This window comes from Coregonus lavaretus, assembly GCF_964263955.1.
Source record: "Coregonus lavaretus genome assembly, contig: HAP1_SCAFFOLD_463, whole genome shotgun sequence".
Taxonomy (NCBI): Eukaryota; Metazoa; Chordata; class Actinopteri; order Salmoniformes; family Salmonidae; genus Coregonus; species Coregonus lavaretus.
Window position 1 is genome coordinate 359,611 of NW_028159925.1, and position 24,776 is coordinate 384,386.

General features: G+C 45.0%; 2 protein-coding genes across 2 annotated transcripts; both read right to left on the reverse strand.

Annotated features, from left to right (window-relative positions):
- Window positions 1-871: 871 nt before the first annotated feature.
- On the reverse strand, window positions 872-16,052 carry LOC311122332 (PAS domain-containing serine/threonine-protein kinase-like). The gene is made up of 21 exons (XM_084196707.1): window positions 16,006-16,052; window positions 15,337-15,554; window positions 14,681-14,907; window positions 13,708-13,878; window positions 13,389-13,526; window positions 13,027-13,161; window positions 12,705-12,954; window positions 12,343-12,524; window positions 11,461-11,596; window positions 10,470-10,574; window positions 9,987-10,161; window positions 9,291-9,487; window positions 8,465-9,154; window positions 8,136-8,296; window positions 6,634-6,810; window positions 6,218-6,343; window positions 5,955-6,089; window positions 5,592-5,791; window positions 3,848-3,981; window positions 1,660-1,809; window positions 872-1,266 (listed from the first exon to the last, which is right to left on the reverse strand). Exons 2-21 carry the CDS (start codon window positions 15,539-15,541, stop codon window positions 1,109-1,111), a joined length of 3,852 nt encoding a protein of 1,283 aa, XP_084052833.1. The 5' UTR covers window positions 15,542-15,554; window positions 16,006-16,052; the 3' UTR covers window positions 872-1,108.
- A 4,094-nt stretch (window positions 16,053-20,146) lies between these two features.
- Window positions 20,147-24,474, reverse strand: LOC311122324 (voltage-gated potassium channel subunit beta-1-like). Its single transcript, XM_084196701.1, has 6 exons — window positions 24,393-24,474; window positions 23,852-23,972; window positions 23,465-23,559; window positions 23,253-23,373; window positions 22,071-22,159; window positions 20,147-21,390 (listed from the first exon to the last, which is right to left on the reverse strand). The coding sequence occupies exons 1-6, from the start codon at window positions 24,462-24,464 to the stop codon at window positions 21,295-21,297; spliced, it is 594 nt and encodes a 197-aa protein (XP_084052827.1). The 5' UTR covers window positions 24,465-24,474; the 3' UTR covers window positions 20,147-21,294.
- Window positions 24,475-24,776: the final 302 nt, after the last annotated feature.

Here is a 24,776-nt window from a genome sequence, read left to right on the forward strand (position 1 = left end):
AATCCAAAACAAACTACAAATGCATCCAACAAGTTCAGAGTCACAAGCTTGATGTAGTCATTGAGTGCAAGGAATATGGGACCAAATAGTACCTTTTTTACTAAATTGAATACACTAAGTGAATTTGTCCAAATACTTGTGACACCTTCAAAATGGGGGGGGGGGGGGGGGGGGGGGGGGCACTACATACATAAAGTGCTTGTATGAAAAGAGCCCCCCACCCAAAAAAATTAAATGACTTTCTTTACCGTCGCCTCATAAAACTCAAAACACTGCAATAGAGATTAATTTATAAGTCCCCCAAAAATTGTAGCAACGATAATTCCAGCTTTAAATATATGTATAATTTTATTTGCAATGTCAAAACGGGAAACCGTCTGAAACTGTGATAAAAGCATTTTATTAATGTGAATTAAATAAAAATATTAAAGTACTGTAAAAGACTTACATTTTGCACTAACGACAAGCATAAACAAGCAGTTAACACTACTATTTATTTAACATAATTGTTTAATATCAGAAAACAGATAAAAGCAAAGTGAATGCATCTGGCCCGTTGGCAACCAGTTGCACCTAAATCAATCAAACCTCTGCTCAAGGCATCAGTGCATTTTATATTTTGAAGTGAAACTAGTCTTCAGCTTGAGACCCATTTTAAGGCTTTGGCAGCTATGCTACATTCATTACCCGATATACCACACAGTTCCTCTAATAAATAGATTACAGCAAATAAAGGCACCCGTAGGTGTTGTATAGTCAGCCCATTATTCTTTTGCTGTACCTCTGGTTGTATTCACGTGAAGTCAATATCACTTTCAGGATACATCTTTTTCCCCCAAACCACATTCTAAAAATGGTATTTAATTTTTTTGGTAGTAAAAGCAGACTTGGTATTTATCGTCTCTTCAGTCAGTCCTGGCTTTTTGTCAGGGTGTCTGAATATACGAGGACGGGACCTGGGGTGCATCTCAAGTCTAAAATGGTTTTCCCACCCCTCGTCTCCTTCCCATTAGATAGAGAACATGGACAAGGTTTACACATCAGTGCATATGAAGGGAAGGAGATCGGAAGTCATGTCAGTACATTAAGATGCACCCCTTAAGTTCACTCATTCATCAGAGAGGTACTTCATGAGTTCAGTTGTCATGGCATCCACGGACAGCTCATCGTCATCATCAGAAGGAAGTGAAGAATCATCTCTAGCATCCGGGTACAAGCCCTGGCCTAGAAACTCCCCAGGAACGGACTCGTGGTACTGTGGGGGAGCTGTGAAGAGAGGAAAGTGACTATGGGTGAATTTTATTTGTATTTATTTTACCTTTATTTAACTAGGCAAGTCAGTTAAGAACAATTTCTTATTTACAATGACGGCCTACAACGGCCAAACCCGGACGACGCTGGGCCAATTGTGCGCCGCCCTATGGGACTCCCAATCACGGCCGGTTGTGATACAACCTGGAATCGAACGAGGGGGTCTGTAGTGACGCCTCAAGCACTGAGATGCAGTGCCTTAGACCGCTGTGCCACTCGGGAGTCTGAGGATGTATTAAATATGGACACTGTACCCTACAGACTAAAGTGGTTTTGTCTTGTTTAGCTATTGGGAGATTAGAATGAACAGATGGAACAACAAGAGAGGGTCTCTTCGCCTCCACTGACCGTGGCTCTTGCAGTAGGGGAACACCTCTTCCCAGCTGTAGTCAGCCAGGCAGATGGGCTGGCGTATCCAGGGCTGCAGCAGGAGCTGCTCCAGGGTCATCCTCTGTTGGGGGTCAGGCTGCAACATCCCTGACAGCACAGCATGTAGGTCTGGGGAGCACAGGAAGAGGTCAGACACCTTGCACCTGACTGTTTAGTAGCAGGGTTGTGGAGAAGAAAACAGAAAATTAGGCTGTTGGTCAATTTTACTGATAAAATGCCACAAAGAATAAAAATCACTTTACTCCCGGGTAACCCGGTATTTCCCGCCAAAACTGGAAGTGCCATTAAAGCATATGTCTGGATTTGATCGGCATGAAAATTCAAGCCGGATGCTACCTGAGGCAGATGAGCCCTACATTAAAATACCATTTATGAGCCCAAATGATTGTGCCGTTATCCAATACATACAGTATGATAGGCCTATATAGGCTACTGCACATTATGCACCACTGAAGAAGTCCATAGATGTATATACACTCTTGGATAAATAAGTGAAACAAGCGCCAGTAATCTTTGAGTGTGGACTGTATTATTTGACTGGAATTTCACCCCTCGTTCAAACTATGAAGCTGGGAGAGGACATGCGGCCTACAAAGTTAAAATCAAATTAGCTGGCCTATAATTGTAAAATATAATTGTACATTTTTATAATTAGTAGTCTGACAGCCTACCTTTCATGTTGTGCATATTACCTCCTATTTGTTCCTTCCTTCCTTCCTTCCTCGCGCTCAGTTAAATAAAATAAGTTGTCCTCGTCATCATTGTAATGACATGCTTGAATAATTCGCTTCTCATCATCGAAAGGTTGTGTTTTTGGACAAATAACTGTACCGCCATTGCGCGTTCACTCTTAAAACTCAGATTTCTTTACGCTGTTGTATTTAACATTCAGAATCCCTCTTCAAAAGTCTACCAGTTCAAGAAAAAAAGGAAAATAAAAAAGGCTATTGTAGTAGCTTTTACTGGGACTCCACTAGAGCTATAAAGGAGGCCAGAGGAGAGCAGGTGCATATTGCACAAGAGTGAAGACAGAGGTTATAAGTTAGAAACGTATGTATATTAACCAATCACTAGTTAAATATAAGGCTGTTCTGAGGGCAAAAGGGGGTGCAATTCAATATTAGGAAGGTGTTCTTAATGTTTTGTACACTGTATACAAATCTTGAACACAATTATCCATTTTGGATGCAACTTGAATTGAACAGATAAGAGAACGGCAGAAAGAGTGCTCGTGTGCGCACTGATTTAAAGCAACGATATTCGAGTGATTGGCCGTTTTAAACTGCAAAAAAATAATGGAATGTTTTCTCACTCCTCTTCAATGGCTGGATATTGGCGGGAACTGGAACACGCTGTCATACACGTCGATCCAGAGCATCCCAAACATGCTCAATGGGTGACATGGCTGGTGAGTATGCAGGCCATGGAAGAACTGGGACATTTTCAGCTTCCAGGAATTGTGTACAGATCCTTGCCACATGGGGCTGTGCATTATGCTATAACATGAGGTGATGGCGGCGGATAAATGGCATGACAATGGGCCTCAGGATCTCGTCACGGCATCTCTGTACACTAAAATTGCCATAGAAAAAAACCCAATTGTGTTCACTGTCCGTAGCTTATGCCCAACCATACCATAACCCCACAACGGGGCACTCTGTTCACAACGTTGACATCAGCAAACCGCTCGCCCACACAACACCATACGTGGTTGTGAGGCCGGTTGGCATTGTGTTGTGAAAAAACGGCACATTTTAGAGTGGCCTTTTACTGTCCCCAGCACAAGGTGCATCTGTGTAATGATCATGCTGTTGAATCAGCTTCTTGATATGCCACACCTGTCAGGTGGATGGATTATCTTGGCAAAGGAGAAATGCTCACTAACAGGGATGTAAATAAATGTGCACAAAATTTGAGAGAAATAAGCGTTTGGTGCATACGAAACATTTCTGAGACCTTTAATTTTAGCTCATGAAACATGCATTTATATTTTTGTTCAGTATAATTTAAACAGTTCCATTACATGTTTACGTGTTTCTAGCAGTTATTTATCCTGGGAAACGGGAGTGGGTTTGGGCGGGAAATCTCAGTAAATCTTGGTAAACCGGTTCCCGCTATTACACCCCATTTCTGACTGATGTCCTACCTGGAGAGACAGGAAAAGGGGGCTTGAGTGTGGACTGCAGGGTCTCCTCCATGTCACAGAAAGGGTTCTCACCAAACAGCAGGGTGTAGAGCAGCACCCCCAGAGACCACAGCTCCAGCTCTGGACCACTGTAGCTACGCAACACACAGAGGGAACCCCACAGTAAGTAAACAGGGGAGGGAACCCCACAGTAAGTAAACAGGGGAGGGAACCCCACAGTAAGTAAACAGGGGAGGGAACCCACAGTAAGTAAACAGGGGAGGGAACCCCACAGTAAGTAAACAGGGGAGGGAACCCCACAGTAAGTAAACAGGGGAGGGAACCCCACAGTAAGTAAACAGGGGAGGGAACCCCACAGTAAGTAAACAGGGGAGGGAACCCACAGTAAGTAAACAGGGGAGGGAACCCCACAGTAAGTAAACAGGGGAGGGAACCTACAGTAAGTAAACAGGGGAGGGAACCCACAGTACGTAAACAGGGGAGGGAACCCCACAGTACGTAAACAGGGGAGGGAACCCCACAGTACGTAAACAGGGGAGGGAACCCCACAGTACGTAAACAGGGGAGGGAACCCCACAGTAAGTAAACAGGGGAGGGAACCCCACAGTAAGTAAACAGGGGAGGGAACCCACAGTAAGTAAACAGGGGAGGGAACCCCACAGTACGTAAACAGGGGAGGGAACCCCACAGTAAGTAAACAGGGGAGGGAACCCACAGTACGTAAACAGGGGAGGGAACCCACAGTAAGTAAACAGGGGAGGGAACCCCACAGTAAGTAAACAGGGGAGGGAACCCCACAGTAAGTAAACAGGGGAGGGAACCCCACAGTAAGTAAACAGGGGAGGGAACCCACAGTAAGTAAACAGGGGAGGGAACCCACAGTACGTAAACAGGGGAGGGAACCCCACAGTAAGTAAACAGGGGAGGGAACCCACAGTACGTAAACAGGGGAGGGAACCCACAGTAAGTAAACAGGGGAGGGAACCCACAGTAAGTAAACAGGGGAGGGAACCCCACAGTAAGTAAACAGGGGAGGGAACCCACAGTAAGTAAACAGGGGAGGGAACCCACAGTAAGTAAACAAAATGGAACAGGATTGTTCTCATTTATGGCAAATCCTAGTTTATATGTATATTAAGTTTTATAAAATCATGTTGCAAAAACTGTTTTTTTCCTAACAGTTGTGTTATGTATACTACCCCCTCAGCCTGTGTTGGTACTATGAGAAGTGGCTGTGTGCGTGTGTGTGTGTGTGTGGGGGGATTTTGCCAATTAAATCATTTTTTGGGGGAAACGGAAAAAACGCTTTCAGTGTAAACTTAAACGACTAAAATCCAGATATAACGTATGTAGGAAAAATATAATCTATGAGAACTAAGTCACCAAAATAAAAGCTAGACAGTCAGGAAGAATAGAAAATACCCAAAACACTGAATTTATCAGTATTGATTTTGTTATGTTTCAGCCAAAGAACACGGCATTAGCCATGGCAAAATGCATAGATTTGCACAAAATTAGCTTGAACTGCAAAAAATCCTCAGCTCCACACAGAGAAATGTGTAGAGTTGAGGGAAATTGGCTTAAATTCAGACATTTCTCTACACCGCCAAGATGGGGACTAAAATGTTCTCTAAAATTCAGCCGCGCCGACGGGTCCAATGCCACTACTCCCATCATGACCCTGACAAGCACACTACCTAAGCCCCTTTTTGATCCAGAAAAGAAACAACCTGTGTGTACATACGGGTTGCCCTGCAGCACCTCTGGGGAGCAGTACTCCAGTGTGCCACAGAAGGTGTAGAAAAGCTTCCCTGGAGCCAGTGGGACGGCAGAGCCAAAGTCTATGAGTCTGATGTGGAACTCTGTGTTAATGATGATGTTCTCATCCTTGATGTCCCTGTGGAGGATGCCGTTGTTCCTCAGATATGCCACCGCTGCCACCAACTGGAGAGAAAAAGGATTAAAGGGACAGAGAGGGCAATGGACAAATAAAATAAAATGGTGAAACAGAACGAGGTGACTTTTCACACAATACCCATCATTATCACATTTATTTTGCTGCTCATATTTCTGTTTCCTTTCTACACACAGGTGTTCTGTCTCGTACCTGTCTGAAGATGTAGCTGGCCAGAGGCTCGTCCAGCTGGGGCTGTTTGTCTATGAACTCAAACAGGTCCAGACCATCCCCGTGCTTTTCCATCACCATCTGGAAGTAACCCTCGTTCTCAAACACCTCTAGGACCTGAGAAACAGAGATAGGGAATAGATAGAGGTAAAGAGGATAAACAGATAAACGCTTGTGTTATTCTGTATGGAGGAGATGTGGGTTACCACTGAGAACCACATTAGAAACAAACTAAAAGTTGTTGCCTTGACGATGTTGTGGTGTGTCAGGCGGGTGAGTATGGCGATCTCCTGGCTGACACGGCCCAGCACGGGGTCGTCCACCCAGCATTCACCGACTATCCTGCCCTTCCTGATAAACTTCACCACCACCTACACACATAGGAGAGGGACAAACACTTTTAAAACACTATTTGACTATGCAAATCCATTACTTCAAAACATTCCAAAAACTGAATATGGATGCACAGTGAAATATTGTGAGCATGAAGCGCCCACAGAGAGGTCATACAGTTTGAGTCAGACAATTTTAATATATATTTTTTTTAACCTGAGTTTTGGAACACTGTCCTCCATAAAGACTTGTCATGGTACTCAGGTGTGCAAGTGTTGTCGGTCTTCATCTTTACTAGTAAAAGGAGAGAGTCCCCAGTCAGTCTCACCTTCTGTCTGTCAGAGCGTCTGCAAGCCTGCCACACGAAGCCGAAGGCCCCTTTCCCCACGGCGTGGAGCGGCTGGTACACCTCTGAGAACTGGCCATCGCACGCACGGGAATGGTCCAGGTCCAAAGTGGAGAGCAGCGCCTCCCCGGCCCCGCCACGGCTGGCCTCCAAGATCGCCTGAGTCAAAATACACAAATACAGTGCCTTCAGAAAGTATTCACACACCTCAACTTTTTCCACATTTTGTTGTGTTACAGCCCAAATTTAAAATTGATTAAATTGAGGTTGTCACTGGCCTACACACATTACCCCATGTCAAAGTGGAACGTTTTTCAATTTTTACAAATTTAGAGCTGAAATGTCTTGAGTCAATAAGTATTCAACTCACTATGAAGATACAGGCATCCTTCCTAACTCCGTTTCCGGAGAGGAAGGAAACCGCTCAGGGATTTCACCACGAGGCCAATGGTGACATTAAAACAGTTACAGAGATTAATGGCTGTGATAGGAGAAAACTGAGGATGGATCAACAACATTGTAGTTACTCCACAACACTAACCTAATTGACAGAGTGAAAAGGAGGAAGGCTGTCCAGATTAAAAATATTCCAAAACATGCATCCTGTTTGCAATTAGGCACTAAAGTAAAACTGCAAAAAAAAATGTGGCAAAGAAATGAATTTATGTCCTGAATATAAAGCGGGATGTTTGGGGAAAATCAGAGTACCACTTCATATTTTGAAGCATGGTGGTGGCTGCATCATGTTATGCGTATGCTTGTCGTCGGCAACGACTAGGTAGTTTAGGATAAAAATAAACCGAATAGATGAAAATCTGGTGCAGTCTGCTTTCCAACAAAACACTGGGAGACAAATTCACCTGTCAGCAGGACAATAAAACTAAAAAAGCCAAATATACACTGGAGTTGCGTACCAAGACAACATTGCATGTTCCCAAGTAGCCTAGTTACAGTTTTGACTTAAAATCAGTTGGCAAGACTTGGCAAGACTTGAAAATGGCTGTCTAGCAATGATCAACAACTTGAGAGCTTGAAGAATTTTTATAAAAATGGGCAAATATTGTAAAATCCAGGTGTGCAAAACTCTTAGGTACTTACCCAGAAAGACTCAGTGTAATCACTGCCAAAAGTGATTCTAACATGTATTGACTCAGGGGGTTGAATACCTATCTAATCAAGAGTGTTTTATTTTTTATAATTTTTGTTTACAAATATGATAGAATCTTTCATCCACTTTGACTAGAGTATTTTGTGTAGATATAAAATAAAAAATTAAATTAAATCCATTTTAATCCCACTTTGTAACAACAAAATGTGGAAAATGTAAAGAGCTGTGAACACATCAATGTCTGTAGCGCTATACTCATATCTTTACTGGGCAGGGTGAAAGCAAAAAACTAAAAATGTGTGTGTCACCCTGTCCAAATCAACCACACGATTAATTAAATAAATGTGATTTTTCCAGATTAAGCAAGAGTACTGACCTCTCCCAGACTGAGTGCAGATGAGTCCTGTAGTGAAGCTCTGCTGCTGTAGAAGCCACTATAACACAGCATGGCCTCCTGCTGTCCAGGCCTGCTCAGCCACACACAGAACACACACCTGGCCCCATCAAGCTCAGCCCTACGGATCTCACACTGCACCTCTGGAGAGAGGAGAAAAGAGAGGGAGGGGAAGAGTGGCTAGAATTAATCATCGTAGTTATGAAACTAACTTTGTAATCAAGGAGTACCACGCGCGATGGAGTTGCTCTAAACCTGGAAGCTCAGCTCAAAGAGAAAGGCTAAGTGAGAGCTTGTGAAGAGGTACCAACCGATTCTTGTTCCATCCCGGTGGTAAACATTTCCATCATAGCTCCCCTCTGTGATCTGCTTTGGGACCTTGGAGGATGGAGAGCACTCATTCACCTGCTGCTTCTTAGGGGTGGAGGTGGTGGGAGGGGTGTCCGAGAGCAACTGCATCCCTCCATTGATCTGTCTAGAGTCCTGGCTTTGGCCATTGTGGAGAACAGAGAACACAGCCCACTGGTCCCGTTCTTCCTCCCCCGCCGCTCCATTTAATTGACTGTTCCGGACCTCCACACAGCCGGGTCCCTCTTCCTGGTCGGACTCGACCACATACGGTGAAGGGGTTCGCAGGAGCTCGGCGGTATCAACCGAGGTATGGGAGAAGTCATCATCTCCCCCAACACTAGGCAGCTCTATAATTCCACTCAGGTCCAGGTCGGCCATGGCCCGGGTCACCAGTTCCCCGTTGGTGTCCAGGTCCAGGTAGCAGCTGGCTGAGTCCACAGCCTGGGCGGTCCGGGAGGTGACCTCCTTCGGACCGGACCCCCCATGACACCCAGCCCACTTCTCACAGAACCCCGAAGAGGAGCGGCTGCCCAGGGAGATCACCTCGAAGCTGGAGTCCTGCAGGGCCGACAGGTCACACGGCTGCTGAGGGTCTTTGGCATGGTGTGGGGTAGGGCGGCAGGGCCGTGGTTCATCCATGGTTGGAGTGTCTTAAGTAATACAAATAACACATTTATACATTAAAGTTCATTCTCAGAGGAAAATTTGAAGTGAATTTGGACCTCAAACATATCAAAATCAAATGTTTTGTCTAGCTAAAACTCGGAACATTTAGCCAATTCATACCTGGTCCCACCCCGTTGAGGAGCTGCAGTCCTGGGCTACAAGTTGGAGGGTGAGTGAGTGACAGGCAGAGCGTCTCGCCCCTCTCCACCAGGGCAAAGGACTGTAGCAGGTCGTGGGTGTTGTCTCCACTGTCACACTGACTGGGACACGGGGCAACCTGGGCTGCCTCTTCCATCAGTTCTGTAGTGTCATCAGCCCTGTGGAGAGATACCTAGTTACACCCCTAGCCCCTACAGAAACACTGGGGACAGTTAGGCCCAGGCCCAGATCAGCCCCTAGGGACAGTTAGGCCCAGGCCCATATCAGCCCCTACCATTCATGTGGTCCTCTGTAGCTCAGCTGGTAGAGCACGGCGCTTGTAACGCCAAGGTAGTGGGTTCGATCCCCGGGACCACCCATACACAAAAATGTATGCACGCATGACTGTAAGTCGCTTTGGATAAAAGCGTCTGCTAAAATGGCATATTATGTACATCTACAAAAATGGTATTCTGTAAACAACTGGCCTACCTCAGGGCCTCACCCGCTGACTTTGATCATTGCCTTTTAGTTAGTGTCCGATTCATTCAAGTGGGAAGTCAGGTGTCACTGGTCAAGGTGGAAATTAAAACCAGCATAAAACCCAAAGGGAACAGGACACCCCCCATGTTACGTGGTTATTTCAGGACTGAACTATCTTGTCCATGGGTGACTTACCTGACCATGGGTGTGGAGGTAATCTCCGGAGGGCGCAGGGTGGAGGGAGCGCTGCCCTGCTCCTCCAGTCTGGTACTGGTCCCAGTGAAGATCCTGCCCTTCCCAGTAGAGAGGTTTCTCCCTAGTCCTGCCTTCTGCACCATGGCCATGTCACCAGCCAGCAGAGAGCTGGGGTCTAGACACCCAGAAACAAAAAAAGATTGATTGATTTTACGATTACTCATAGGATCGTTTTTCCTTTTGACTACCTTACTTGGATTCTGAAAAACTACGTGATTTGGGGGATTTGACACAGACCCCATGAACATGAAGAATCAACGATGTGATCAGCAAAACAGGAAGATGAGTTTGTGGATTGGTACATCCAAATGACACATGAATAGAGGATGACCACACTGACTATGTAGAAAGGAACATGTTTTCATGAATAACAAGCACTAGTAACATTTCAGAAATGTAAGTTAGTGATGAGTGAGAGCCAACCTTTTCCCTGTTGAAGTTTGCCTCCCATTGGGAGTGTGTGAATGGGATGGATGACCATGCTAGTAGCAGGGACAGGGTTAAGATGACCCGAGTATCCACAGGGGTCTGGAAGGAGTGAGATGGAGGGGAACAGTTACTGCTCAGTCTACTGGAAATCTGACAAACACCCACAGCTGGCTGCCATCCAATAGGGTTTGTTTTCATGGAGTGGAAAGCACCAATTGGATTATAGTATTTAACCCAGCCCAGGTGCTAAACCAATAGAGCAGGGGTATTCAACTCTTCCCCTACGAGGACCGGAGCCTGCTGGTTTTCTTTACTACCTGATAGTTAATTGCACACACCTGGTGTCCCAGGTCTAAATCAGTCCCCAATTACGCAGTGAAAATGCCATGGGAACTTGCTTCGAGGTCCAGAGTGGAGTTTGAGGGCAATAGCGGTTCAGAGGCCTCGTGTCCCTGTCACTAGTGTTCAGCTCTACAACAGGGAGCGTTCCTCACTCCTGGTTCTGGGGACAGTGTGTGCAGGCGTTTGTGCCAGCCCAGCACTTAGGAGGTACTATCCTAATTTGATCACTCTTGCCACAAAGAATTTTCCTGCAAAGCAGCAAATGCAAATTGTAGCGTATTCAAGGTTTTAAAAGGATTCTAAAGTTTTAAATTCCACTTAAATGTCAGACTTGATTTAGCCCAACTATAAAATGTATCAACCCCTACAAAAATGTCCATTAATTATAAAATCAACATAATTCACATTTCCTTTGCTGCAGGATTATTTTCCTGCTGTGAGGAACTGGTCAAATTAAGATAGCACATCTGTACACAACTGGGATAATCAAGGTCTTTGATTAATAGTTGATTAGCTGAATCAGGTGTGCTAGTGCTAGGATGGACCAAAAGCCTGCATACACTACGACAGCCATCAAGAACTAAGAGAGAAATACAGATATCCACCTACGATGGAGAGAGAAACTGAACTACAGATGAGTCACCTGTGTTGCTGCAGGTAGAGGGGTTTGACAAGCCTGTGTGTAGAAGCCCACCCCCTGGGTGGTGGGGTAGGGGACTGGAACCATTCTCCAAGCCACAGAACCAATCATAGAAGGCAGGCATCAGGAACGTGACATCCTGTAGGACACACGACAAAGACAGTTAGTGGAGCAGGATTAGGGTAAATTCCAGAACATTCAGTAAGTACACTGAAGTACAATTCTCTTCAATTAGGAACATTTGGAATGTGGTTTACTTTCTGAATTGACCCCAACCCTGGAGTAGAAACAACTCTAGAGAGCTACGTTAGGGAACCCACTACAGCTTATTGAATCCAGAGGTCCATAAAATGAGTCTCGTTTGCATCAGCCAATAACTGAAAACACAATGAAGGCTGCAGAGTTCATAATTATGATAATGATGAATATTGGGTATAGTAGAACAGCATTGGTTGATTGGCTAAAAGCCACGGTATATCAGACCGTATACCTCGGGTATGACAAAACATTTATTTTTACTGCTCTAATTACATTGGTAACCAATTTATAATAGCAATAAGGCACACAAACGCAGGTTTGTGGTATATGGCCAATATGCCACAGCTAAGGGCTGTATCCAGGCACTCTGCGTTGCGTCATGCTTAAGAACAGCCCTTAGCCGTGGTATATTGGCCATATACAACTGCCCCTCGGGCCTTACTGCTTAACTAAAACTCCTTCCCACTGTGCTGCTACATCTGCATTGCTCCCGGGGGGGGGGGGGGGGGGTTGGTTTAGGCTGGGTTTCTGTATAAGCACTGACATCTGCTGATGTAAAAAGGGCTTTATAAATACATTTGATTGATTGAACCAGAGTGTATGACAGAAGAGGTGCAATTTTAATACCTTCCCCTGTAGCTCAGCATTCCCAAAGCCCAGGAGACTGAGTGCCAGGTGGTTGTGGATGCTGTTGATGGAGCCATCAGGGTGGAGGGTGAGGAGACCGCTGAGAGGGGCAAACACCCACACTGTCCCAGAATAGACCAGCCCCGAACCAGGCGAGAGGAGGTTGCGGTCCTCTTTCACACCTGACGGATGGCATGGCACACAGACATGGTCTTTAGAGATCAAATACTGCTTTTTTTAGTGCAAGAAATCATCTTTATCTTACATTATACATGCACAAAATATGTCTTATATACAAAACATCCTATTCTGTAGTAACATTCCTCAAAGAGACTAAAAAAATGAGAATAGCACTGTCCTACCAGAGGACAGTTCCTTTCTATGTGGCTGCTCACAGTGCTCTGGTGCTCTGCAGACTGGGGAGGAGAGGAGGAGGGAACACTGCTGGTTCTCAGGTCCTCCAGGGGTGTCTTTGGGTTCTGGGCAGCCCAAACCATCCCCATCCTTCAGCTGCTGGGGTTTCCCACACACCACCGCCCCATGGAGTTTAATACATAGGAGGAGGGAGGTGCCCCCCCTGCTTCGACTGGACACCCTCTGGACCCTCAGCATCTGAGGGAAGGGAGATGTTAAAGCAGTGCTCTATATGGGGCAATAGGTGTGTGTGTGTGTGTGAGGGCTGACCTTGGGCAGAGCGCGGCTGTGGAGGGGGATCTGTAGAGAGGGGATCATCTCTCTGATAGACATCCCTGTCAGCTCCTCAGTCTTCCTGTAACCATGCAGATGGGCGAAGACCAGGTCACAGCTCAGGATGCTCCCCTGGAAGTAAAAGTGATCGCCCATTGAGTCTGGCTACAGAGGCCCTGTGGTCGTATTCATTAGGCACCATACTGAAAACCACCGAAAGGGACTACCTGGAATTTTATGTTGCAGAAAATATGCTGTGTGCCCTTATGAATATGACCCAGAAATGACTCGAGTTTTGCAGGATGTCAACTGCCACACTAAACCACATCTTGGAATATGCAACCATGTGTGTAACTTACATCTTGTGAGAAGGACACATGGGCTGAGAGTCTCTCCACACGCTCCATCATGACCAGGCAATGCTGTCCTCCCTGTGACTGTCTCTGGGTCCATACAGACACTGGGACCTCAGTACCACACTGGCTCACTGCATCCAACTATCCAGAGAAGAAAACAGGATCGTCATCTCAATGCCCTGATCTAAGGATGTGTGAATATATGTTAAACACTTGAGGACACAATGGATGTACTCTAAGCAAGACAGAAAAATAACAATGTTTGACAAGCAACAGAGAGGGCTGTGCAGAAGGAAAATGATTGAGCCTTTATCATTCTTACCACTTTTCCAGACACCACTGCCACATTTCCATCTGTCTGAAGACACGCCTCACTTAAAGCTTCTTCCAGGACCTGATTGGTCTTCTTCAGGAAGCAGGACAGCTTTTGTCCAACCAGATCATTGCTGGTGCACTCAAACAATGTGCATGCCTTCACATTTGCAGCCAATATCTACAAAACACACAAAAAATGTCTCTTGTGCAAATGACCACTCTTTAGCCTTAAATTATAAAAAACTCCTACATTAGACAATAATCTACTACACAAATTAATTAAAGGTTCAATGTAGCTGTTTTTACCTCAATATCAAAACATTTCTGGGTAACAATTAAGTTCCATACTGTGGTTGCTTTCTTTTTGACCACTTTAATTGAAAACAAAGAGCAATTTCTCAAGCAAGAATTTTGCTAGGACTGTCTGGGAGTGGTCTGAGTGGGGAGGGGGAAACTGAACTAGCTGTGAGAAAGAGATCCAAACACAGGAGAGTAATGTTGAAAAACACTCCTCAATGACATTTTATTAAACTGAAAAGTTCAAACGATGATTATAGTCATATCTTCTTGTCTTTGAAATGTTCTTAATATAATTTGTCAGCTTGTTTTGCATTCAGGGCAATAATGCATATAAAGAAATTACACAACCAAATGTCTTCCCTCCTTTGAAATGTTTGGTCACTTGGATTCCAAACCTCTCTGCCTAACTAAATTTACCACCCGGTGATGTCACCAGGCAGGCAAAAACTCCATCCCACCAAAACCGGCTGAAATTTCAGTTCTTACACTACAATGGCATGATCATCATTTTCACAGTATTATTCTGACCTCAGTGTGAAAATGTATATAAAAACACAGGAACATCACATTTGACTGCACTAGGCCTTTTAAGTTTCAAGCTAAATCTGATTTCAAAGCCATTTGCATTGTGTGAGAGCATTTGATATACAGCCCAATAGTAATCATATTAGTGGCACTACCTTGGTGCTCTTGCAGTCTACAGTGAGGACTGCCTTGTTGGGGTTGTGGACAGCTGGAGGTCCTGACAGCGCAAAGCCTCCTGCACAGGTCAACAGGCTGAGCAGGGTTCTGTCTGACTCGGACACAGTGGACAGCGAGTCTGACTGGCTGTGTGATCCTGAGCCATGCTGGCTGGGGATCTGAATGTCTCTCATAGCCACAGAGCTACAGGAGATCTGAGAGTCACCTAGAGAGAGGAAGGGGTTATTGTGTTACAGTACAGGGTCTTGTGATGACAAGCTAGAACACAAACACAGGGGTTGCCATGAACTAGTAATGATAGAGTATAAGCCCATGTCCTTTGCATTGTGATGCCATGGCCTCTTTCAATTGTGCTCGAGCTAGAGACTAAGCCTGAGCACTGCCAGACATCACGGCCATTGTGTTCGACAGTCCCATGTTAACTCCTAGTCCACAAGTATGAGCCAGAGGGAACCACCAGGGGTGTATTCATTAGACAGATTCTGTTACAAAAGGTTTCAGGCAGGTCCCTCCCGGTTTAGTTCCATTTGTTTCCTAGAGTAAACGGGTTCCATTGCAAAACGTTTTAACAGACCAACGGAATCTGACTAATGAATATGCCCCTGTAGTGGATCCAGTTGCAGGAAGCACCCACCTGCTATGGATCCAGGAAAACGCCAGCGTTCTAGAGCCTGGCCCTTGTACAGGGGCCGCCCGACACACGGATAGGACTTGTTTAGGTCAAAGGAGTCATCCTCCAGGAGGTCCGAGGAGTCATCCTGGACAACGTTAACTGTGTCCCCTTTAGCACGAGGGTTGCCTTGATTCTCTGTCCAACGCGACTCAATCCACAGCGACATTGTGTGCTTTGGTCTACGGAAAGGATGCATTTTATTCAATTGTAACAGAGATGGTCTTTCTGGTACAGTAAACCTTTTGTTGTCCCACCCTAGCTCTGCTCCAGTGCGTCGTACGCTCTTACTATTACGCTGTTCTAGTGACTGGCTTCACTAGATCTGGTCCATGCACATGCAGCGCGTAGTGCACATTTCGTATTCGTCATATTTCGTATTTTGGAGGAATATCGAATGACACCCGGCGCATTCTGAGAAATGTTCGTCAGCAGTCCAGCAACATCTTTACTCTGGTAAGTAGCCAAAGTATAGTGACTCCAGTCACACCCTAGATGGACCGGAGTTCGCTATTCCCATTCCTAGCAAGCTAACTGATGTCTAATTTTAGCTACTAGTTAGCTTGAGTAACACACCGGTGAATTAGGTCCACACCAAATTAGACAATTAACTTTTACCTGGCCAAAACTCACCTTTTTATTTGTAAACCTGAAATGAGCTTATTAGCAAGCTAGCTCGCTAACAGCTGTGTTGACTTTTCCTTGTTGGATTGAAGTTGGTTGCTAAGGAAGAGCTGCCACAAAATCCGACGAATCCTAAAGTTACAAGCAATGCACTCGCCACTGTATCGAGTTTAGTGACAACTTTGCGGGTAGTTGAAAGCGAAATATTATCTAAGAAAATACACAATTTTACGTTGTTATTTTTTAGCGAGTCTGGAAAAGTTTGTAAATCGCGGGTTTTGCGTCACTGGAGGTATGAACAGCCAATCAGAGAACTATTATTCAAAGTCATTCAGGGCAATTATCCAATAAGTACTGCTCATGGGAGGAGTCGGTGGGTATGAGAGGGCTGTTTCTTCTTCTTCTTCTCCGTGTGAATTTCCGGCAGACTAGACGCTGTGTTGCATATTGCTGCCTTTCGCAGGTCGGAGTGCAGATTGCACATTTGGTCACAAAAAAAATAGAAAAGGGTAATGGGAAAATCTTACATTGCACCACCATCTAACCCTGCACCTATACACTATCCCCCAAAACCCATCACCCCATACCACTACTTTGGCCCTAAATGATCCTACACCAAGCCGTCGGCCTGGGAGGATGGAATCCCTTCTTTCAAAACTTCCAGAAGCTCTTCTGCACTAAAAATCTCTCACACCTAAATATTTATCTGCTACTGCAACTATCACATATATCTTCTGTAATTTCCACTCCATCAGTGCAGAAATCGCAAGAAATCCAACCTTACTAAAACTCATCTGCTCTGGATCTCTCTCTTCAGGCCTACTCACTGGGGGGCTCCCAGTCGAATCACTCACCCTTGGGCTATCCTCTCTTCACTGCCTCAGCATAGGAAACTTTTTGCCTCACTCGAACTCTGGAAATCTCAACCTGTCGCTCTCTCACAGGGCACTTCGGATCCCCAGCTGCATGGGCGCCCCCACAGTTGACAAATGCCCTCCTGCACATTCCTCACATCGTGGGATCTCCCTTCTACACACTGCTGCAACATGTCTGAATCCTTGGCACCTAAAGCACCATAGCGGGTTCGGAACATAGGCCCTCGCAGAAGAGCAAATATAACCTAACCTGGCCTTATCAGGTAGAAACTCAGTGTAAAGGCTCAACAAGACAGACAGGGTATTCTCAGTCTCTGGTCTACATCTCACCAAATAGCGGGCATCACAAACACCAGGAATATTATTTTTCATTTGATCCACCTCTACACTCAACACTACCCCACTGATCACTACTTTGAGCAGTGCCCTGCTCCGGAGAGCAAAGCATGACACAGGTTGAGCCCCGAGACGTGTGACGCAACGCACCCACTTCCTCTGGGTGGAGGATGCACAGAAAATCAAAACAATTCCACTTCTTGAAACTTTCAGAGATTTAACCATTCCCAGTTTGTCCTTTACCCAGTTTGACACAACGTATGGGTCGGCCAAAAAGCAGCAATCTTTCCAAAAATCTCACTCCTACCGGTCCAGAATCATCTCAGGTAGGATCCTCAGGGCAAACGTTGGAAGTCTCCACTACACCTCTCGCCACAGATAGACCCACTTCATCCTGGACTGGCTCAACTTCAGAGCGCTCACCACTGCCGACGACTCCATTTTGAGTTCCTCAAGGTTCTCAAGAGAGCAAGTAGACCTATAGGTAAGTTTACTTGGTTTGTAGTCAGGAGAAGAAGGGATGTACTCAGGAGACGAAGGTCTGAACTTAGCGCCATTCTTACGCCCTCGCGTCATCGTACTTCCGTCCCCTTCCAAGAGAGGACCGTTCTCTCTGTGTGAGCGACTTTCCATAGCAAGATGATAAGCGCTGAATATCTATGGGAGGGCTGTTTGATTACTTTCTACCTTCATAAACAGTCATTGAGGGGATTCAATTAATCTGTCCTGGGCGCCCGGGTAGGCATGTTTTGCATCGGGTGAAAGTCGGTTGCATTTGTTTTGGAACTGGGCTGCCTCCGGGGAGAGCCAGGTGCATGCAAAAGTGATTGCTTTTAATTAAAAAACGCTCTATCTGCCTTACCAATGAAAAGCAGTTAGAAAATTCAAACATACAGTGAGGGAAAAAAGTATTTGATCCCCTGCTGATTTAGTATGTTTGCTCACTGACAAAGAAATTATCAGTCTATAATTTTAATGGTAGGTTTATTTGAACAGTGAGAGACAGAATAACAACAAAAAAATCCAGAAAAACGCATGTCAAAAATGTTATAAATTGATTTGCATTTTAATGAGGGAAAGAAGTATTTGACCCCCTCTCAATCAGAAAGATTTCTGTCTCCCAGTTGTCTTTTATACAGGTAACGAACTGAGATTAGGAGCACACTCTTAAAGGGAGTGCTCCTAATCTCAGTTTGTTACCTGTATAAAATGCACCTGTCCACAGAAGCAATCAATCAATCAGATTCCAAACTCTCCACCATGGCCAAGACCAAAGAGCTCTCCAAGGATGTCAGGGACAAGATTGTAGACCTACACAAGGCTGGAATGGGCTACAAGACCATCGCCATGCAGCTTGGTGAGAAGGTGACAACAGTTGGTGCGATTATTCGCAAATGGAAGAAACCCAAAATAACTGTCAATCTCCCTCGGCCTGGGGCTCCATGCAAGATCTCACCTCGTGGAGTTGCAATGATCATGAGAACGGTGAGGAATCAGCCCAGAACTACACGGGAGGATCTTGTCAATGATCTCAAGGCAGCTGGGACCATAGTCACCAAGAAAACAATTGGTAACACACTACGCTGTGAAGGACTGAAATCCTGCAGCGCCCGCAAGGTCCCCCTGCTTACGAAAGCACATATACATGCCCGTCTGAAGTTTGCCAATGAACATCTGAATGATTCAGAGGAGAACTGGGTGAAAGTGTTGTGGTCAGATGAGACCAAAATCGAGCACTTTGGCATCAACTCAACTTGCCGTGTTTGGAGGAGGAGGAATGCTGCCTATGACCCCAAGAACACCATACCCACCGTCAAACATGGAGGTGGAAACATTATGCTTTGGGGGTGTTTTTCTGCTAAGGGGACAGGACAACTTCACAGCATCAAAGGGACGATGGACGGGGCCATGTACCGTCAAATCTTGGGTGAGAACCTCCTTCCCTCAGCCAGGGCATTGAAAATGGGTCGTGGATGGGTATTCCAGCATGACAATTACCCAAAACACACGGCCAAGGCAACAAAGGAGTGGCTCAAGACGAAGCACATTAAGGTCCTGGAGAGGCCTAGCCAGTCTCCAGACCTTAATCCCATAGAAAATATGTGGAGGGAGCTGAAGGTTGAGTTGCCAAACGTCAGCCTCGAAACCTTAATGACTTGGAGAAGATCTGCAAAGAGGAGTGGGACAAAATCCCTCCTGAGATGTGTGCAAACCTGGTGGCCAACTACAAGAAACGTCTGACCTCTGTGACTGGGTTTTCCACCAAGTACTAAGTCATGTTTTGCAGAGGGTTCAAATACTTATTTCCTTCATTAAAATGCAAATCAATTCATAAGATTTTTGACATGCGTTTTTCTGGATTTTGTTGTTGTTATTCTGTCTCTCACTGTTCAAATAAACCTACCATTAAAATTATAGACTGATCATGTCTTTGTCAGTGGGCAAACGTACAAAATCAGCAGGGGATCAAATACTTTTTTCCCTCACTGTATATTTGATAGAAAATAGATTCTGAATGATGCACCATGCTGCCTTGTTGACAACACGACCGAGCGGCGCAGAATACTGTTGGATTTGAGAAGGGCGTTCCTCCCTCACCGCTTTTGCCCGGTTACAGACCAGTGCCCTGCGGCTCAGCATAATCGAATCTGCCCAATGCTTTCTATTGACACAAGAGGAGGAGAGGGATGAGGTTTTGGCAGAGGTACGGGAGGGTGCATCCAAAGATGGGTCTACTTATACTTGTTTTTCAAATAGAAGAATCTAGAAATGTTTTCGTTTTCACGTTCTGCTGGAAAACGCTACATAATGAAATTGGTAGGCTACATCCACAACTTTAGAGGAAAATTTTTCCAATAGCGTCATCAATTCTATTCTGACCATTCATTTCACAAATTTGAATAATGCTTCTGGATATGAGGTGTTTCTGCACAGAGAATACCATCGTTCACACTGGATATTTATTTATATACACTATGTACAAATTAACAACAACAACTACATCAATTAAGGAGTCTCGACTGAACACTCAGCCTCTAACATAATCTCATAATACCATTTTACATTTGAACAGACATTGTATTCAGTTTTAGCCCAGGTGCAATGACAATGAGTAGAATATACATCATATACATTACAGTTTAACTTGGATAAAATGAAAATGTATCGGTATGTGCATTGAGGGTACTAGATAGTGACCAGTAATGCTGTTTACACAATGGTAGACCTATGTACATGCCTGCAAAATCTGTTAGCAGAAGAGACAATGCATTGTAAAAGATAAATGGGAAGATACTATGAAAGTACTATCACAATAATACTGTGTTGTTCTGCATTCAATGAAAAAAAATGAAATCAGTTAACAGTCATTACACATGTCGTTTTGAAATATTAAATCCAACACAACTCTGTTGGTATTTTAGCATCATGATGAAAAAAAATGAAAAAACCACAAGACGTCAGCATGTATCGAAACAGCTAATTATCACTACAACAATGCAGGGTTAGGTAAGCACTCAATTGTAGGGTAGGAGGGGCACAGCCAGGGCTGACCCTCATGGACAGATCATTTGTCCATGTCAATCACTGAGGACAGGAACACAGTCCTCTGTCCAAGAGTTTATCCTCATAAATGTCCAGTGTAGCCTACAGAGGCTTCTACATAGAATGCTGGAATGGAGTAAATGGAATGGTGTCAAAAACATGGTTTTCATGTGATTGATACCATTCTATCTATCTATTATACTCCATTCCAGTCATTATTATGAGCCGTCCTCCTCTCAGCAGCCTCAACTGATTCAGGAGATCTTAGTCTGACTTGATAGCTATCTTGATAACGGCTGGTTAGTTCGGCAGGTTTGAGCTACACTGAAGTGGAGTGGAGGAGCTGTGTGGCATGCATGCTTTGTCAAGCAGAGCTCTCAGTTAACGACACTGAGTACTGGTTGATTTTCTTTTGGACAAGGAGCTGCGCAGAACACACACACACACACACACACACACACACAGGGTTGGGCACACAATGACTGGACGTGTTACTGACGAGAGCTTGTCCAGATTAGTCACAGTTCTGTAGAATGGCTCCATCCTAATGTGCTTGTTGGAAGTCCTTCTTACTGTGGGGTCGGTTTCCCAAGACGTGGTCAATCTCTGTGGCAATGCCTGCAGTCATCTTTGGAATGACCTAGAATACATGAAGAGGAGAAACAATACCATTGATTCAGTTAGTTGTTATGTTGGTAGTAGTAGTTAGTAACTACACTGCAATAGGCATCCAAACTAGTAAATAAACGATGTAGGCCTAGACTAGAGAAGGCGAGCAGTTTGAGTGCTGAGAAATAGATGTTAGTATCCCAAATCGACCCCTAAACCCTGCACCCTTAGCCTCGCCAGCCAACCTGATCTATCGATGATAGCGAGATCGGGGTGGCTCGCCAGGCTACTTGTGGAGATCTAAGATGATTTGATTTGGTATAAGACATATGGTTCCACCTAGCCTATCAGCGGTGCTGTTACTGTATTCCTTACACCTGTTAAATCCTCTCAGATCTCCACAAGTACATAGGGCATAGGCACAGGAGGCTGCTGAGGGGAGGACGGCTCATAATAATGTCTGGAACGGCATAAATGGAATGGCATCAAACACCTGGAAACCATGTATTTTATGTTTTTGTTACCATTCCACTAATGCCGCTCCAGTTATTACCATGAGCCCATTCTCCCCAATTAAGGTGCCACCAACCTCCTGTGGGCATAGGGTCTAGGGGTCGATTTGACATTGGGCCTAAAACAGCTTAAAATGTATTCTTCAACGGAGTTCTTCCCCTAATGAAGACAGTAAAGTATATAAGAGATGCTCCTTGCCTCCATGGCCCTCAGGTTCTCTGCAAGCTGGATGGGGTTGGATGTTCCCAGCAGCACTGAGCTCACTCCTTCATTCCTCAGACACCAGGCTGCAGAGAGAGAGAAGGGGAGGTAACAGGGTTGAGTTCATTAGGACATGCAACAGAAAACATTTTGTAACGGAAAAAAAAATGTACGTTTGTTATTGGACAAGTCCCTTATGGAGGTAGTCGCTCCATTACTCAAAAAAGGGTCATCTTCCACATCCAGCATAGTTATCGGTCTGTTGTTATATTTTTTGGTACCTTTATTTTACCAGGTTAGTCTCATTGAGATGAAAAATCTCTTTTACAAGACCTGGCCAAAATAGCAGCACACAAAGTTGCAGATGCATTTACAACAAAAAACACAAAGCACTACAGTTAAAAAATCATAAATTCACACATTGAACAGCAAGATGGTTTGGGAAAGTGTGGTGCAAAACATTGACAGACAACCCCCCCCCCCCCCCCCCCCATTTCATTTTGCATCATAGTGTAATTTCAGGACCCTTTGAAGCTCGTTCCATGCGTAAGGGGCAGAGAACCGAACAGCTATTTTCCTCTAGCTCTGTACAGGCCTTAGGCACAATCAACAAAACACAGTCATGTGAGCGCAGGCGGTAGTTTTAATTTGTCTGCTGGACAACGTAGTTACACAAGTAAAATGGGAGGAGTCTCAATATGGCCTTATAAATTAAACCTACCAATGATTTCATCTCCAAAGAGCTAAGGAAGGCCAGCCCACTCTCATATAGAGGGTACAGTGATGTGTGAGAGCTTTGGAGTTAACAAACCTCAACGCCCCATGGTACACAGTTTCCAGCATATGTACTGATGCCACAGGGGCATTCATGTACAGGATATCACCAGAATCAACTACAGGCACGAAAGTAGCGGAAACAAGCCTCTTTCTCGCTGAACCCCCCCCCCCCCATAACTTATTACTAAAAAACTGTGCGCCTAAGCTTTTTCACAAGACCTTAGATGTGGGGTTTGAAGGTGAGACACCCATCTATCAATAAACCCAAGTACTTGTAAGTTGCTACTCTTTCTATTTGTTTGTCTTGCGTAGTGACTATAAGTGGAAGAGTGAGATTTCATGTTAGATTTCGTGAAAACCATCAACTTTATCTTTTCAGCATTTGTGTTACTGATATCTTACCGATGGCTAATTGTGGCAGAGTGCAGCCCAGCTTCTCAGAGATGACAGTGAGCTCCTTCAGCTTGGCCTGCTGTTTCCTCCCGTCTTCGCTCACTATCTTATCCTTCAACCAGGCGTACTGCTGGAAGAGAAGGAGAAGAACAGTCTTAGACCTGAGGACCAAGCTGACATTCCCCTCAGATGTCGTTGGGACAAGCGGATATGAGCAGTACCTTCATGGAGGCCCTGGAGCATTCTGGGATACCATTCTCATACTTCCCAGTGATGATTCCACAGGCTAGAGGCGACCAGGAGACCACACCCACACCTGCAATGGCACATGGGAGTTAGGTCACATGACAGACAGGGTAATCATCAGATGATCATGGGACTGAAGGACAAAAGTACTGGTATCTAGAGTTGACCTTTTGTGGTAAGGAATATTGACTCAGCTCCACTTTAGACCACTTTTGACAAACTTTGAATTTTGGGGTAAACTACTACCAGTTTGATCCTGGTCGTGCATTTCAAGGGCGTTATAGGACATTTGAATGCAGTCCCAAAGTTTGACAAATCTAAAATCTAGTGAGTTTGTGAGAAGGTGTTGCTATTACACGTGCCTATCTTATGGTAGAGCTCAGGTAGCTGTGTCTCCACCTTGTCCCTCTGGAAGAAGTGGTACTCAGCCTGCTCACACACTGGAGGGATCAGGTTAAACTGCCGCGCAACCGAGTATGCTTCCTGAAAGAATGAGAAAGAGAGAGGAGAAGGGAAGAGGGGAGGGGAGGGGAGGAGGAGGTGGTGGGGGGGGACGGGGGGACGGGGGGGACGGGGGGGGGGGGGGGGTTAAGGAACCAAGGTGAGAACCATGCTGACTCTGTTCACCTTTTCAAACTTCTCTTGTTAATATCAGAGCAAACTTCCATATCTTCAAAAATATTGATATTACAAGACAGCACCTGAACCTTTCAGACTTCATTCACCTTTTCAACCCCTATAATGTTTGTTTACTCTCTAATGTCAGACTTCAAAAGCATTTATATCCCAAGCATGCTACAGTGCTACAGTGAATCATGTGGACAGATCGTGCAGGTCTACTTACTGCTGAAGAGAATATGAAGTTGACATATTGTGAAGTTGTGAGAAATTCTGCCTACTTACCATAATCTCCATGGCAGACCATCGTGATGTCCCCCAGTACATGGACATGCCATTGTTGATCAAATGGGTCATCGCCCTCACAATCTCTGCAGCGACAAAAACATCAAAAACTTGCTAGTTACAGGAGGGCTACGGGAGGGCTACAAGTCAGTCTTTTTGGACAGAGGGGGTGTAGGTGTAGGTTGGTGTTTGCCCGTTCTGCACGAAGGGAGTTGGGAGAGTTTAGCAAAATAAGGGGAAATAATGAAGAAGATACTCTAACTTGTAGGAGTAAGTCTGAGACATTAGAGGGCGCCTCAGTTCTTCTACAACCTCAGAAAGATCACTTCTCATTAGCTGGAATCCTTAATTGGTGAAACTGCCACATCAGTTTGGGATATTAGA